At 41.5% G+C, this 13,710-nt stretch overlaps 1 protein-coding gene across 2 annotated transcripts in view; it reads left to right on the top strand.

The window, feature by feature from the left end:
* LOC147427026 (phosphopantothenoylcysteine decarboxylase-like) overlaps positions 1 to 2,786 on the top strand; it is a 76,479-nt gene extending 73,693 nt beyond the window's left edge. For both annotated transcript variants that reach the window (XM_086498703.1, XM_086498704.1), the window contains exons 2-3: positions 1,420 to 1,786; positions 2,359 to 2,786. In XM_086498703.1, coding sequence (XP_086354829.1) covers positions 1,420 to 1,786; positions 2,359 to 2,661 — 670 coding nt within the window. In that variant the 3' untranslated portion in view covers positions 2,662 to 2,786. The remainder of the gene's footprint in view (positions 1 to 1,419; positions 1,787 to 2,358) is intronic.
* The last annotated feature ends 10,924 nt before the right edge of the window (positions 2,787 to 13,710 follow it).

Here is a 13,710-nt window from a genome sequence, read left to right as displayed (position 1 = left end):
GAGAGAGAGAGAGAGAGAGAGAGAGAGAGAGAGAGAGAGAGAGAGAGAGAGAGAGAGAGAGAGAGAGAGAGAGAGAGAGAGAGAGAGAGAGAGAGAGAGAGAGAGAGAGAGAGAGAGAGAGAGAGAGAGAGAAATGAAATGAAATGAAATGTTATATTAACGTCTTCAAAAGGCCATAATGACCTATGAGACCCGAAAGTTACAAAGTGGTGGATTTGATACAAAGTTAGAGTAACAAAATAACCTAACAACAGTACAAAAACAAAGATATATACTATGGGGTCCTAAGTTGGTCGATGTGAGCCAAGCAACAAACTAAGCAAAAAAATGGGCGGCTTGTTGGGATATCTGAATCACAAGAGATCTATCATCGGTCGTTGGCGAATCTCATCAATTTCCTCCATGGTTAGTAGTCTGACCGGGCGTCGTGCATGCTTGGCCAGCGTGCTCCGAATTTTCTGTCGTAGCCTCCGTCGATGCTGTGTAGTTCTTCGCAGTTGCGGGCGCCTGGATTTCCCCAATTCAATCGCTCGGTCAATCAGTGTGCCTCTGGTGTGAGACGAGGGGGAGCTCTGCTGTGGGAGTGGCTCTTGCGGCTGTCCCGTGTCTACTCTGAAAAAGTCTGAGATCCGTCTTTGAGACTGGCTAGCCTCTCCATTCATCAGGCTATCTCTGTGTCTGCGCAGCTCGAGCAAGAACAAACCCAGACATCTCTGATCTTCGTATCCCATGACTCTTGAGAGTGGTCCAAAACCCTCTCTGAACAAGTCGTGGAATCGGCCTCGTATCTCGTAGTAGACGGGGCAGCGGCATGTATAGTGTAGCTTTGTCTCAGGTTCCATGTTACACAAGGGGCATGTCCTGTCTTCTGCTGGTACTCCGCTGTATCTCCCAGTTTCAATCCGCAACTGGTGAGAGGATGTGCGTAACTGGCCAATAGCACATCGTATCCCATGAGACAAGTGGGAGAGAGAGAGAGAGAGAGAGAGAGAGGGAGAGAGAGGGACACAGAGAATTAAGGAAAAGAGAGAACAGAAGTTAGAACAAGCGGGGTTGTGGGAAAAGGTAGAGAGAGAGGGAAGAGGAAGGAGCCTCAAGTTTCTAGAATTTGAAAATGAATTAGCTCAAAAAATTATTTTATTGTTCCACTTTTTTTGGTGCAATCTATCAAGGGGCAGGCCTTGTGATTTTATCACTTGTTTCTTTCTTGTTTTTTTTTTTCTCTTCCATTCTCTTTTGAAAAGCAATTGTCTCAAAAGAGACTCTCTGTAGTTTATTCTGCTCTAAAAGCTTTTGTTTGAAAATTTATCATTTATAGTAAACGGAAGTTCAATTGAGTAGAATTCTATGCTCTACTCAAGGAAGTTTCATGGGGGGGTTGTTATAGCTTTTGTGAGCCTCAGTTCTGCTTTCCTACAGGTCTGATTTAAGTGCAACTGGGGACATGGCAATGAAAGCACCCATGGCTTCTGTAAGTTCACAGTCTGGGGGTCAACCTGTGCAAAAGCCTCGAATTATCTTGGCTGCAAGTGGGAGCGTAGCTGCCATTAAATTTGGAGTACTTGCTGATAGTCTCTCGGACTGGGCGGAAGTTAGGGCTGTGGCTACAAAATCTGCACTTCATTTTATTGACAGGCAATCACTTTCACCATCAGTAAAATTGTTTGTGGATGAAGATGAATGGGCAAGTTGGGGCAAAATCGGTGATGATGTACTTCACATTGAGCTGCGGAAGTGGGCTGATGCAATGGTGATTGCTCCTCTTTCAGCAAATACACTTGCCAAGGTATTTATTTCTTCAGTGGCGCTTAAGAGAAGTATGACAGTTTTCGGCCACTTTCACGTGCAGAAGTTGTCTGTTATGTAATCTTTGTGGAAGCTTATATCTCTGCATTTTTAGAAGGGTTGAATTTGATACTAGAAAGCCTGGAGTTTTATCTAAACTTTGGTTTGAGTTTACTAGTAGTGCACAGGTATAGCTCCACTAGTTTCAATGTAGTGTATTTCATTAGATATTGAGATTTGTAGGGCTGCTCTGAAATGGAGAGACCCCTCAATAACAGGTTTGTGGTGCCCTTAGATATTCTGGGCCGCGCATGCGCTACACTGATGAATCACCATAAGTCTGTCAATTGCACTTTCCTTCAGAGGTGAACTTGGTCTTTTCCTGTATTCACTTAGGCATATAAATCAATTATAGTGATACACCATGATTACAGAATAGTGACAAACTCAGATTTTAAACTTCCTGCTGAAAGCCATTTATCTGAACACTTGATCTAGTGGATTCCTGTGTTGGGCTCTTTTAAATTATGGCATGATTTATTGATGCTCAAGATTGGCTGTTTTGATGTCCAGGTAGCAGGTGGCTTGTGTGATAACCTTCTTACTTGCATTGTTCGTGCTTGGGATTACTCCAAACCAGTTTTCATTGCCCCAGCCATGAACACCTTCATGTGGGAAAACTCTTTCACTCGAAGACATCTTGAATCTGTCAAGGATTTAGGATTTGTGATAATATCTCCAATTCCAAAGAAGCTTGCATGTGGAGATTATGGCAATGGTGCTATGGCAGAACCCTCTGTCATAGACTCAACTTTACGCCTGTCAATGCACAATCGAGAATCTCGGGCTAAGCCCATGGTGTTGGATTCCTTGTAAATTTGGTCTGGTGAGGCCACAAACGCTAATGATTTAGCTTTATTGAGATGTCACACCTCTGTCTGAACTACGTTGTTTGGTTACGAATGTTTCAAGGGTAAATGAAGAGCTTTTTCTGATACTCACTCACATGGTTTCAAGTCTAAAGTACATTATTTACAGTTGTCCAAGTGCAATAATAGCGTCCATTTTGTTCTGTGTATAATGGTGCTGTCATGCAAGTGATGTTGGAGTATATTATAAGTTGCTTTTGTATGATTCCACTTTTGCTATTTGCAAGCCTCATTTGATCTACTGATTTCTTCATTTGTAAATTAATGTGTCTAGTAATGAGCAAGAATCTGCGGATATTCAGTTCTGAAATCTGTAGTGTTACTTGCCCCCATGTCTTGAAGAGAATGTACTTGATGCTCCTCATGACTCACTGTTCTGTTCACGGTGGGCACCAGCAGCACCTTCTCCCTTCTATTATATGATCACTGGGCTGCAAAAACATTCGTTTCACCAGCTCCCTCCCTCATTCTTATCACAAGTAGAATGATTACCAGGGTGGCAAACCCCTATGCTGCGGAAGCTGTACCTGTTTACTAGCCTCCTCAGTACTTCAATGAAAATTAGGAGTTATACATCTCCACCATTGCATTAAAAAATTCTAGGTTTAGTGTAATTCCACCTGCAAATTTTGAGATTTACTAGGACATGTCTTGAGATTCCTATTAAAGAAACACTAATTTATGATGCAGGTGCCCTAATATCACCAACTTCTCTCTATATACTGAACGACGGTGAGTTTACTATGAACGGTTGGGAGTTCACCGTTCCCCACGTGTCTCTCTACCCCCGTTCAGAGGTCGGGTTAGGCGTTCTGCCTCATCCTGATAACTTCCTTGTAAGCCTGATTAACAGTTGAGCAAATGCTTCTCAGAAGTTTGGCCTCAAGCTTGGTTCCATCTGCTCATTTATTGGAGGGTCCTTTGCTCATTTGTTGAGCAATACTACCTCATCTCTTCCAACATACAATGGCCAAATACCACTAGAATCTACTCAGTTCAAGGTTTACAAACCCTCCAAAGAAAATACAACAAAGCAACTTGCTAATACCTAAATATAGATATGGGCCTACAGAGGCCTTGCCAGAGAGCAACCAACAAGTTATTGCCCAATGAGGATCAAAGGCTCACGAAGGCCATACTGCCACAATGGATGGGAAAGTAGATTGCCAAAACATGGCATGCAAGTGTGGACCCATAGATACCATAGCTTACTTAGCACACGTGTGAGCCTAAACGAGGCTAACCTCAAATGAGGGATTCTAGAGTCTCAACAAAGGGACCACTCTGAAGTTAAGGCAACCACTCACGCCCGAATAGAGGCATTATATGGACATGTAGGGGACTCGAGAAATCAACCCAAGCTTGAACTAGACATTGGATATGCCAAAAGAAGACAAAACAATTGATTAGGAGAAAAGATTATAGCCACTAAGTAATTTTGTCAAAAATTTCATTACAGCTTGACTTAAAAAGCATGTTGTGTTAGTCTAGTAAGGTACTTACAAAAATTTCACTTTTTGCATGTACACTTCTCTCCTTGAAGGGGACAAACTTGAAGACAAGTTCGAGAAGAAGACATGCATGCTTTGACATTACATCAAAGCATTAAAAATTGCTAATATCAAGAAGCAAGAAATGGTTCTCTCTTCATTGCAGGACCAAGAGTTGCAGCTTTCGAGCTTCTAATGAAGACTAGAAAAGCTATATAGGCGCGCACACATATGCTTAGCAATTCTGGTTCACTGTGGATTGAATGAAGCACATTTTGAGAAGCACGATACACAAGCATATACATATGTGCACTACACATTATACTTGTACTTAACCTTGTGCGGACATTCGCATTAAGAGGAACTGCTATGGTCCATGGCGACCTTGTGGCATAGCAATTAAGTATTATGTCATTCAAACGCTAATAAGTGCAAAGCATGGCATGTTTCACAGGGCTACCCTCTTTTTGTCTTTGCTATGTTGGAGTTGGTGAATGCAAGATCAATGGAGTCTCTGATTTTTAAACAAGGTGAAAAATCACATGGGCATTCTAAACTCACATGGCCTATTGAAGATGAATTTATGCCTATCTCTTTGCATGCCAAATATCGATGAAGCCGATAGGGCATAGAGTCGGGTCCTCTTTAGTACTAGTGAATTTCATGGTCACACATACACATCTTTGATTTTCAACTATAAACAAGGAGACAAGTTTCGTTACAATGAGAGCCATGCTCCCTCCAAGCCACGGCATCAACCAACACCTTAGTCACAAAAAGCCAGATACATCATCTTAACTTATATCTCCACTCACTATTGTGAGTTTGGCAAAAAAAAAAACAAAAAAACAAAAAGGAGACAAGTTTCCTAGTGATGCTACAAATATCCTTTGTATTTTAAGCTGGTTTGGTGTGTTTAGTGGGATTGAGAAAAAAATACTATGTAAAGGCCACCTTGTCACTTTCATGAATTTACTAGTCCTAGCGAGATTATGGGCTGTCAAAGTCCAGGGGAGGGGGGCCGCCAATCTGGGCCATCCATTTAGTGGCAATTAAAATCGGTAATATGAGACCTGCATGCTTCGATGCTTGCCAAATCAACACCTGGAACGCAAGCCTGTACTGCATTGACACATCAACACACGAAACCCCATCCGTCACTATCAGAAGCTGGAATTTGCTAGTGGGTCGCTGTCACTGCATGGAATTTGTTGGGGTCACTGTCGTTGCAGGGATTCACTTCATACGCTGTTGTTATCTGGCCCCCCTCTCCCTGGACATTTGACGGCCGTGAAAGGACACACAATGTCCTTTCCTCTGTCGTTGCAGGGATTCACTTCATACGCTGTTGTTATCTGGCCCCCCTCTCCCTGGACATTTGACGGCCGTGAAAGGACACTCAATGTCCTTTCCTTGAAATCAGCGCTTCCCCATGGCTCTCGGCCTCCGCCGGTCGCCACATGGGGTCGCCTTGATTTCAAGGAAAGGACATTGAGTGTCAGTGTCCTTTCCCTACACCTTAATTCGTGACACTACTACTACACGCTATTTTCTTTTGTATTATGAAGCTTGAAACAATGAGAATTCATAGTGTGAGTGTCCTTATTTCTAGCTATGTACGTCCGTGTCATGTGATCTTATTTTTAGTGAGAATTAATGCCACATCAGTATGCAGAATGTAATCTTTTGTATGCTGATGTGTCAACCACTGTGTGGCCTCCCTCCCCCTGACTGTGAGGGTCGGGAATGGTCGTGCAGTGGCCATTCCATACAAAACGTGCTCCCACCATGGCTCTCGACCTTTGCCGGTCGCCATGTGGTCGCCCATTTGACAGAGATTGGCCACCCACTGCACAACCAATCTCTACCCCATACATTTTTTATCACTTTATATAATTCAAATCCCAGGCATGTTGAGGGACTCAGATCTAAGAGGATTCAACGAAGAACTAACCAATGAAAATTCAAATTGAGACTATGGAAGCCATGAACTTGTGATGATACACTTGAAATCTTTTGCAAGATATTGCAAAGTGACCATATTATGAAATGTTTATAATCTCAAAACAGCTAAAATTTTTAGAGCATAGGAGGACTCGGTTCATAAGCTAGTGATTTCTCATTTGGTCTTTTTTCTTGTCATAACATACTAGGGTGGAGCCGTTAATAAACACAGGGAAAATGACTTGCATGCCAGTGCAAAGCACATGCTTTGTTGCAAAGCTAGACAACCCGAGCTACATTCACACGGCTACAATGGTCTAATCTTGATAATTAAGCTTGGGTCTCTTTAAACACAAGAAGTTTTGGACAAATTCTCACAACAATTCTCACATTGTGACTTACCTCAACATCATGAGCTTCTGTGAGGGAGGCACCGCATACCTAGCTAGGTACGATTGGGGGCAGGGGAGCGCCACCTCGGTGGGGGGGCCGGTGGTCCCCTGCCCTCAATCATACCTAGCTAGGTATGTGGTGCTTCTCGAGCAGAAGCTCATGATGTTATGCATTGTATGCAAAACACTGAAAAAGACTACGTCTCCATACAGGAGAAAATTTTAAAATCTTGTGTTTAATGAGTTGCCAGCTATGCAAGGCATCACAACCGGCCCTCTCCACAAGATTGGGCGCTATAAGCTCTCATTAGCGCAATAAGGGGCTACAACAAGATATAGAAGACTTGACAATGTTAGAAAGCAAGATGGCACTTCAATCACAAAGAGCTTTAGCGTCCAACCCTCTCTCTCTTCATGCTTGCAAGTGAAGAGCTAACATTAGTGAGAAGCTAACATCAAGAAATTTAAATGAATAAATAAAGAGTTCAGGTTCCGAGGGAGCTTTGGAGAGAGTTATTTTCAGATTTTTGCTCAACTGAGCAATAAAAGAAAAAGCTCGCTCCAAAGCTCCCTCAAAACCTCGGTTTTTGGAGCTCTCTCTCTCTCTCTCTCTCTCTCTCTCTCTCTCTCTCTCTATATATATATATATATATCCAAGCACAGCACAAGCACGCAAGACGAACACAGATTAACATGATTCAATGCATTCAACAAACTTATTCAAGCAACGTTCAAGGGCATGATCCCATACTACAAGCAACAAAGGGAGTACGAACCTGTTGGAAAATATTTGGGAAAGGCCCACCATGTTAGAAGCACATACCTACTATTTTGGGTCAATTTTCTCCCAAACACCTAAAAATAGGCCTTATTTTCACCATTTTTTGCGTCTAAGATTGCCAGTTTGACAAGAGTGAGTGAGAGAGTGTGGAATTTAACGTAAATTTGTTGTTTTGGAATTGCAGCTATGTCATGCTTTATCCATCCTTTTCACGGTGTTTCCTCTTGTAATGTCTTGTCTATGAGTTGCTTTAAATGTTAGGGTGCAATCTTGTGAGTTTTGAGTGCTATTTGAAGCACCGTGATCAATAATACTAAGTGAGTTGTTATTGGGTGTGAGAGGTTATGATTTTTGGTAACTGGGCAGTTTTGTGATCAAATGCTTGCCAGAAATGTGTGTGTGCGGCATTGAAGTTGCTTGTAGTATGGGTCGATTATGCCCTTGAACTTCGTATTCAAGCAGCGTTCAACAAACTGCATTCGTAAACGAACAGATCACAAACGTTTAGAGCGTGAAGGATGATAGATTGGCGGACGGAGGTTGAACAGGTTGGTTCGGCTTGCCATGGCATGTGCGGTGACTTCTGCGTCTGCAACCCTAGAAATGGTACGCAAGGCTGAACCTCTGCTCTGTGATGGAGGCGGTTGAGGGGCCTGGAAAAACGGTAAAATATGTGAGAAAATAGTTCAAAAGTGTTTCCGGTTCGCTTCTTTGTGATGAGGAGGAAATTCGGCTGATGGTCGCTTAATAACAAAGACTTTCTTGAATATTAATTATAATTAATTTGAAGAATGCAAGAAAAGTTAAGCCATCTGAGAAAAGTTAAGCCATCTGAGACTCTGAAATGAAATGTGAAATAAAATGAACCCATCAATGTGTGTGTGTGTGTGTGTGTGGGTGTGCGCGTGCGTGCGTGTGTGTGTGTGTTCAAATGCCCAAAAGTCCTCGATTAAAGTAAATGCAACTAAGGAAAAAAATAACATTGAAATATATTTTTATGCATACAAAGCACCGATTCAAAAGAAGAGAAGAAGATGGGAAGTCCGAGAAAGGCACGTGCAGGTGGGTCTAGCAGGCTGAGAGTTTTGGTATCTTGAGTCTTATGGATATCTAAACGCATTAGGCAACTATATGAGCAACAAAATGCCAGGAAGATGCCAATTTATGGTTCACTCGCATGTATGCCTTCTTTTCTTTGTAGTGGAGATATATGTGACAAGCTTGAAAAGTTGGCCTTTTTCAAATTCAAAGTGGAATCTTCAACGTATCAAGCCTAAAATGGTTCAATGGACGAGAGATTCATCACACCAATAGATATGTGTGATATGTTCAACCTTGCACGTCAACATGGTATGCCTTACGATTGGAGCACTAATTGGACTAAACCTCTACAGAAAGGAGGGGATGCAAATAACTATCGAACTAAATTGATCGGGTCTCTTATTGAAAAGTTATTGCATGATTGAGATAAAATTAAGTGAATGGGTTGAAAAGGATAGCAAGGGTACAAAAGTACAAACGGGTTTTTGCCAACATCATAACAACACTGACCATTGTCTCACTGTTTTGTGTTCTTATGGAGGCGATTCGTGTTATTGCTTTGTGGACTTAAATAAATCCTTTAAGATGATTACATGTGGTGATTTGTGGAGAAGGATGAAACAAGTCCAAGTACCAAGTGTTACAATTTCTTGAATCTATGAAAACGTGATATGACAATTGCACACGGGAAGAGGAATTTCAAATTTTTTGGCAAACACTACTAGGATTAAACAAGGATGTCCATTGTCACCAAATTTCTTTGGTGACAATGGTTCTAAACTTTTTGCAACAAGAAAGCATTGAAGTGGTTACTATTTGCAATGCAATAAACATGCTTTTGTTGTATGTGGATAATGTAGTGATTTTATCATATACTCTAGATACATGCATAAAAGCTTATGGTTTTCTTTGAGATCTTTTCCTTGCATACTAGGCTGATTACGATTGAATCCAAAAACAAAGGTCTTTCTTTTGTTGTATGTGGATGATATAGTGCTTCTATCAGATAGTTTAGATATATGCACAAAAGCTTTTAGCTTTGTTTGATAACTTTTGCTTGCATAGTAGGCTGATTGTGAATGAATCCAAAACTAGAGTGCTTCGTTAGCCGCATTGGTATTGAATTGAATTGAGTCGGAGGGTCAGAGAAATCAAAACCTAGAAGAGAAAATCTTGGAGAGAGAGAGAGAGAGAGAGAGAGAGAGAGAGAGAGAGAGAGAGAGAGAGAGAGAAGAAGAAGAAGAAGAAGAAGAAGAAGAAGAAGAAGAAGAGTATTTTAATGTCGTAGGAAACTATCCCAAGAGACCTTAAAGATCTATCCAACGAGGAGAGTTGAACTCAAGACATGCTTATGAGAGAGAGAGAGAGAGAGAGAGAGAGAGAGAGAGAGAGAGAGCTTGTACTTTGTTTTCCACATAATCATGTGTTTACAACACCATGATCTTCATGTCCCAATTTTGATATGGCTAAACATGTCCCTAGCTTTTTTATCCAATTAATTCTTTGATTCAATCTCTCTCTGTTGTGTGCATTCTTGTCATTTGTGTGAGTGTGGTTGTCATTTGTGTGAAGGACACCATATTTGGCGTACATGTCGTCCTAGACAATGCCAAGCACAACTTCTTTTTTCAGCAGCCCCTGACTAAAGATATTGTCATGAATTTTGTTACCCACATTAGCGTCTTGCGTAGTGCCACATGAATTTAAGAGGAAGGTATAGGTGATTGCATCTGGAGCGATGTCCTCGCTTTGTATCTACTAAAAATAGCATAGGGCTTCCTGGCCCTGCCAGATTTGGCATACATGTCGACCACAACAATGCCAAGCATAAAGATTTTTATGACAATCCCTTTTCATGAAAAATCATCGTGAATTTTGTTGCCCATATCAGCATCTTGCATAGTTCCACCTACCTTCAAGACGAAAGCATAAGTGATTGCATCTAGAGCAATCTCCTTGCTTCGCATTGGCTGAAAATAGCCGAGAGCTTCGTGCCCTGCAGAATTTGGCATACATAGGTAGTGCAAGCATAATATTTTGTTTTTGACAGCCGTTGAGTAACAATATCATCGTGAGTTCTTTTGCCCATCTCGACATCTTTCAAATTCCTTCACATTTGGTGAAAACAGCACATAGCCATTTGTGTTGAGCATATCCCGCAATCAGTGTATTCCAAGAGAAAAAATTTTGGACAGAAATTTCCTTAACCACTTTTTGGTGCTTTCTCGAGAGCATCACATCTCGCATATGTGATCATAACTCCTACGTAGTGCCACATGCCTTCAAGATGCAAGCATAAGTGATTACATCAGGAGAAATGTCCTCGCTTCGCAAGTTCGAAACAGCTAGCTAGAGCTTCTTGGCCTTGGCCCTGTGCCTGTTGGGCATATCCCACAATCAATGCACTTGAAGAGATGACATTCCGAAAACCAGCCACAATATCTTGGTCCCGTCCCTGCTGCTCATATCTCGCACTCGTTACACTTGAAGAGACAACTTTGCGAACATCAACGTAGCAGTGCCACATGCCTTCTAGATGAAAGCATAGGTGATTGCATCTGGAATGATGCCCTCGCTTTGCATCTGTTGAAAACAGCCCAAGACTTTTGCCCATCTCAGCATCCTCCAACAACTTTGCGAAGAGCTCTAACTCGCTTGATCATTGGCACCAAATCCTCCATGTGAAAAACGTAAGTCGGAGTTTGAGCTTAGATCTACGTAAATCTGTAACTTAAGTTGGGAAATTGGAGACCAAAAGTCGCACAGAAAGTAAGGATTGGGTTTCGATATATACCAGGAGGATGACTAAGACTGAAGTTGGGAATAGGAAGAGCGAATTTTGTTGCCCATATCAGCATCTTGCATAGTGCCACCTACCTTCGAGACAAAAGCATAGGTGATCGCATCTGGAGCGATGTCCTCGCTTCGCATTGGCAGAAAATAGCCCAAGGCTTCCTGGCCCTACAGAATTTAAGGTAGTGCAAGCATAACATTTTGTTTTCGACAGCCGTTGAGTAACAATAGCATTGTGAGTTCTTTTGCCCATCTCGGCGTCTTCCAAATTTCTTCGCATTTGTTGAAACAGCCTAGAGCTTTTTGCGTTGAGCATGAATAAGAAATTGTTGCCTCTGTATAAGCTGCTCTAAATCCACTAATCGGTATACAAGTTTCACAAAATAACCTGAGAGAGAGAGAGAGAGAGAGAGAGAGAGAGAGAGAGAGAGAGAGAGAGAGAGAGAGAGAGAGAGAGAGAGAGAGAGAGAGAGAGAGAGAGAGAGAGCTGGGCAAGTGTGTGTGTGTGTGTGTGTGTGTGGGAGAGAGAGAGAGAGAGAGAGAGAGAGAGAGAGAGAGAGAGAGAGAGAGAGAGAGAGAGAGAGAGAGAGAGAGAGAGAGATGTGCACCGCGCTATGTCCAGCTTGTTCCAGCCGGCCATGGCAATGTAGTCGTGCTCTTGCTGTTGATGTCGACGAAGGTGACACATGCGGCAGAAGCTATATAAAGGTGATGCGTACGTGCAATTCATAAAAACGATGGAGCCCTTAGAAATCCTTGACACGTGGACAAACCTCCATCCAGATTTTTGAAACTGCCTTCTACGCTAACGAAGTAACAAAGGTCTTGTTTGTGAAATCCAACATAACTTGTTAAGAAGTTTAAGTACCTTGCCATTGAGGTTGTGGCCAATCACAAATGACATGAATGTACTATGCTATATAATGTGGGGGGATATAAAATGTTGGCTTCTCAAAAAGTACCTTATTATAACACTTTATGGGGGAGAAGTGTGGGATGGGAGCATTTCAAAGGCTACTTAAAGAGAGTTTGAGAATGTCCAAAAGCATTTTTTTACAAACTTTCTTCAAGTTAAGACACAAACACCATATATGCTCCTACTTTTTGAGTCTCGGGATCTCTTCCAATCGAGATTATGGACATGAAAAGGGTTGTGAAGTCCATGATAAACATGTGTCAAAACCCCTCACATCAACTTCCTAATACTGCATGGGAAGTAAGCAAAAAATTTCAAAATTTGTGGAGTACATGATAAACATGTGTCAAAACCCATCAAATCAACTTCCTAAAACTGCATGAGAAGCAAGCAAAAATGTTCAAAAGACACAAAAAGCAAGAATTTGAGCACAGGCTGGATGCAAGATATGAATAAGTGGTTCGGGAGATGGAATGCATTACACTTGTTACATGATGTCTCAATAGACTCCCAAGTGAATGAAGATTCAATGAAGCTTTTTTACAACGGCAATGTATTACGGTTTGGGAGGAATCCAATGGGTTGCACTTAATACATTACACCCCCTATATGGCCTCTAACTAAAAAACCATGTGCTTCACCAAAAGAGGAATCTGCACTCACCCTTATATGCTTGAGCCTATCCCTTGTTCAGTGACATACACTATTGTAGCCATTTGGCTTAGCTCCCTTTGCTCCCACTTCCTTTAATCTAGATGTGGCATTGGGCAATGAAGAAGAGACACATTGACTGTGCACATTATTCCCTCTACAATTTCAAGTGTTTGTGTACCGCACACTACTAGTTGAGTGCTCAGCTTTTGCTCATATCGGAACTGGATTTCTCATATTTTCAGCCATGACTTAGATCTACACACTTTCCTATCCTAGTCACAAAGTGGGATGTCTATTGCAATTGTGATCACCCATCAAGAATCAGTTATCAGCCCCATACATAGTACATCACATGTATCTTTGGTCCCATAGGTCATATTTGACCTATCTGACCTTCAAAGATAGTAATAAAATCTATATATCTATCTATTTGTGTATGTGTGTGTGTATTCAAGGAGGAGGCTTGTAGTGGTATTTAGTTATGATGCACTAATAGATATTTATTTTACGGTATTGATAGATTGCTTTTATGGACGTTTTGTATTTGAGAGCTCTTTATGAGCAATGATTATTTTTATGTCCAAGTGAACGCGTGAAATCATATATTTTTTTAGCATTGGCTACTATACATGAATAATATGTGCAAGAGAGAAACGCTCACTCTTTCACGATAGGAGATTGTATTAATGGTCCGTGTCTCTCTTCTTCTCTCCTCTTCTCTTCTTATTGTGATATGTGTAGCACTTTGCTTTAAGAGGTGCACATGCACGTGCTTTCGTGCTCTCTCTTGCTCTCTATCTTATTTAGATAGTGTATGGATTTGATTGTGCGTATGAACGATTCATCTGGTATACTAGATTGTCGATTATGTTTCTTGTATGCTATGTTATTTTGTGTATTAGAGCCCATGACTCATGTATTTTGGAATGCTGCAAGAAATTTTGAGAGGGTCATGCTGCTACCGTGCATATGGGAGTTGGGTTTC

The sequence above is a fragment of the Adiantum capillus-veneris genome, chromosome 24, assembly GCF_014529385.1.
Source record: "Adiantum capillus-veneris isolate H3 chromosome 24, ASM1452938v2, whole genome shotgun sequence".
Classification (NCBI taxonomy): domain Eukaryota; kingdom Viridiplantae; phylum Streptophyta; class Polypodiopsida; order Polypodiales; family Pteridaceae; genus Adiantum; species Adiantum capillus-veneris.
This window is presented reverse-complemented; position numbering and strand designations above follow the sequence as displayed.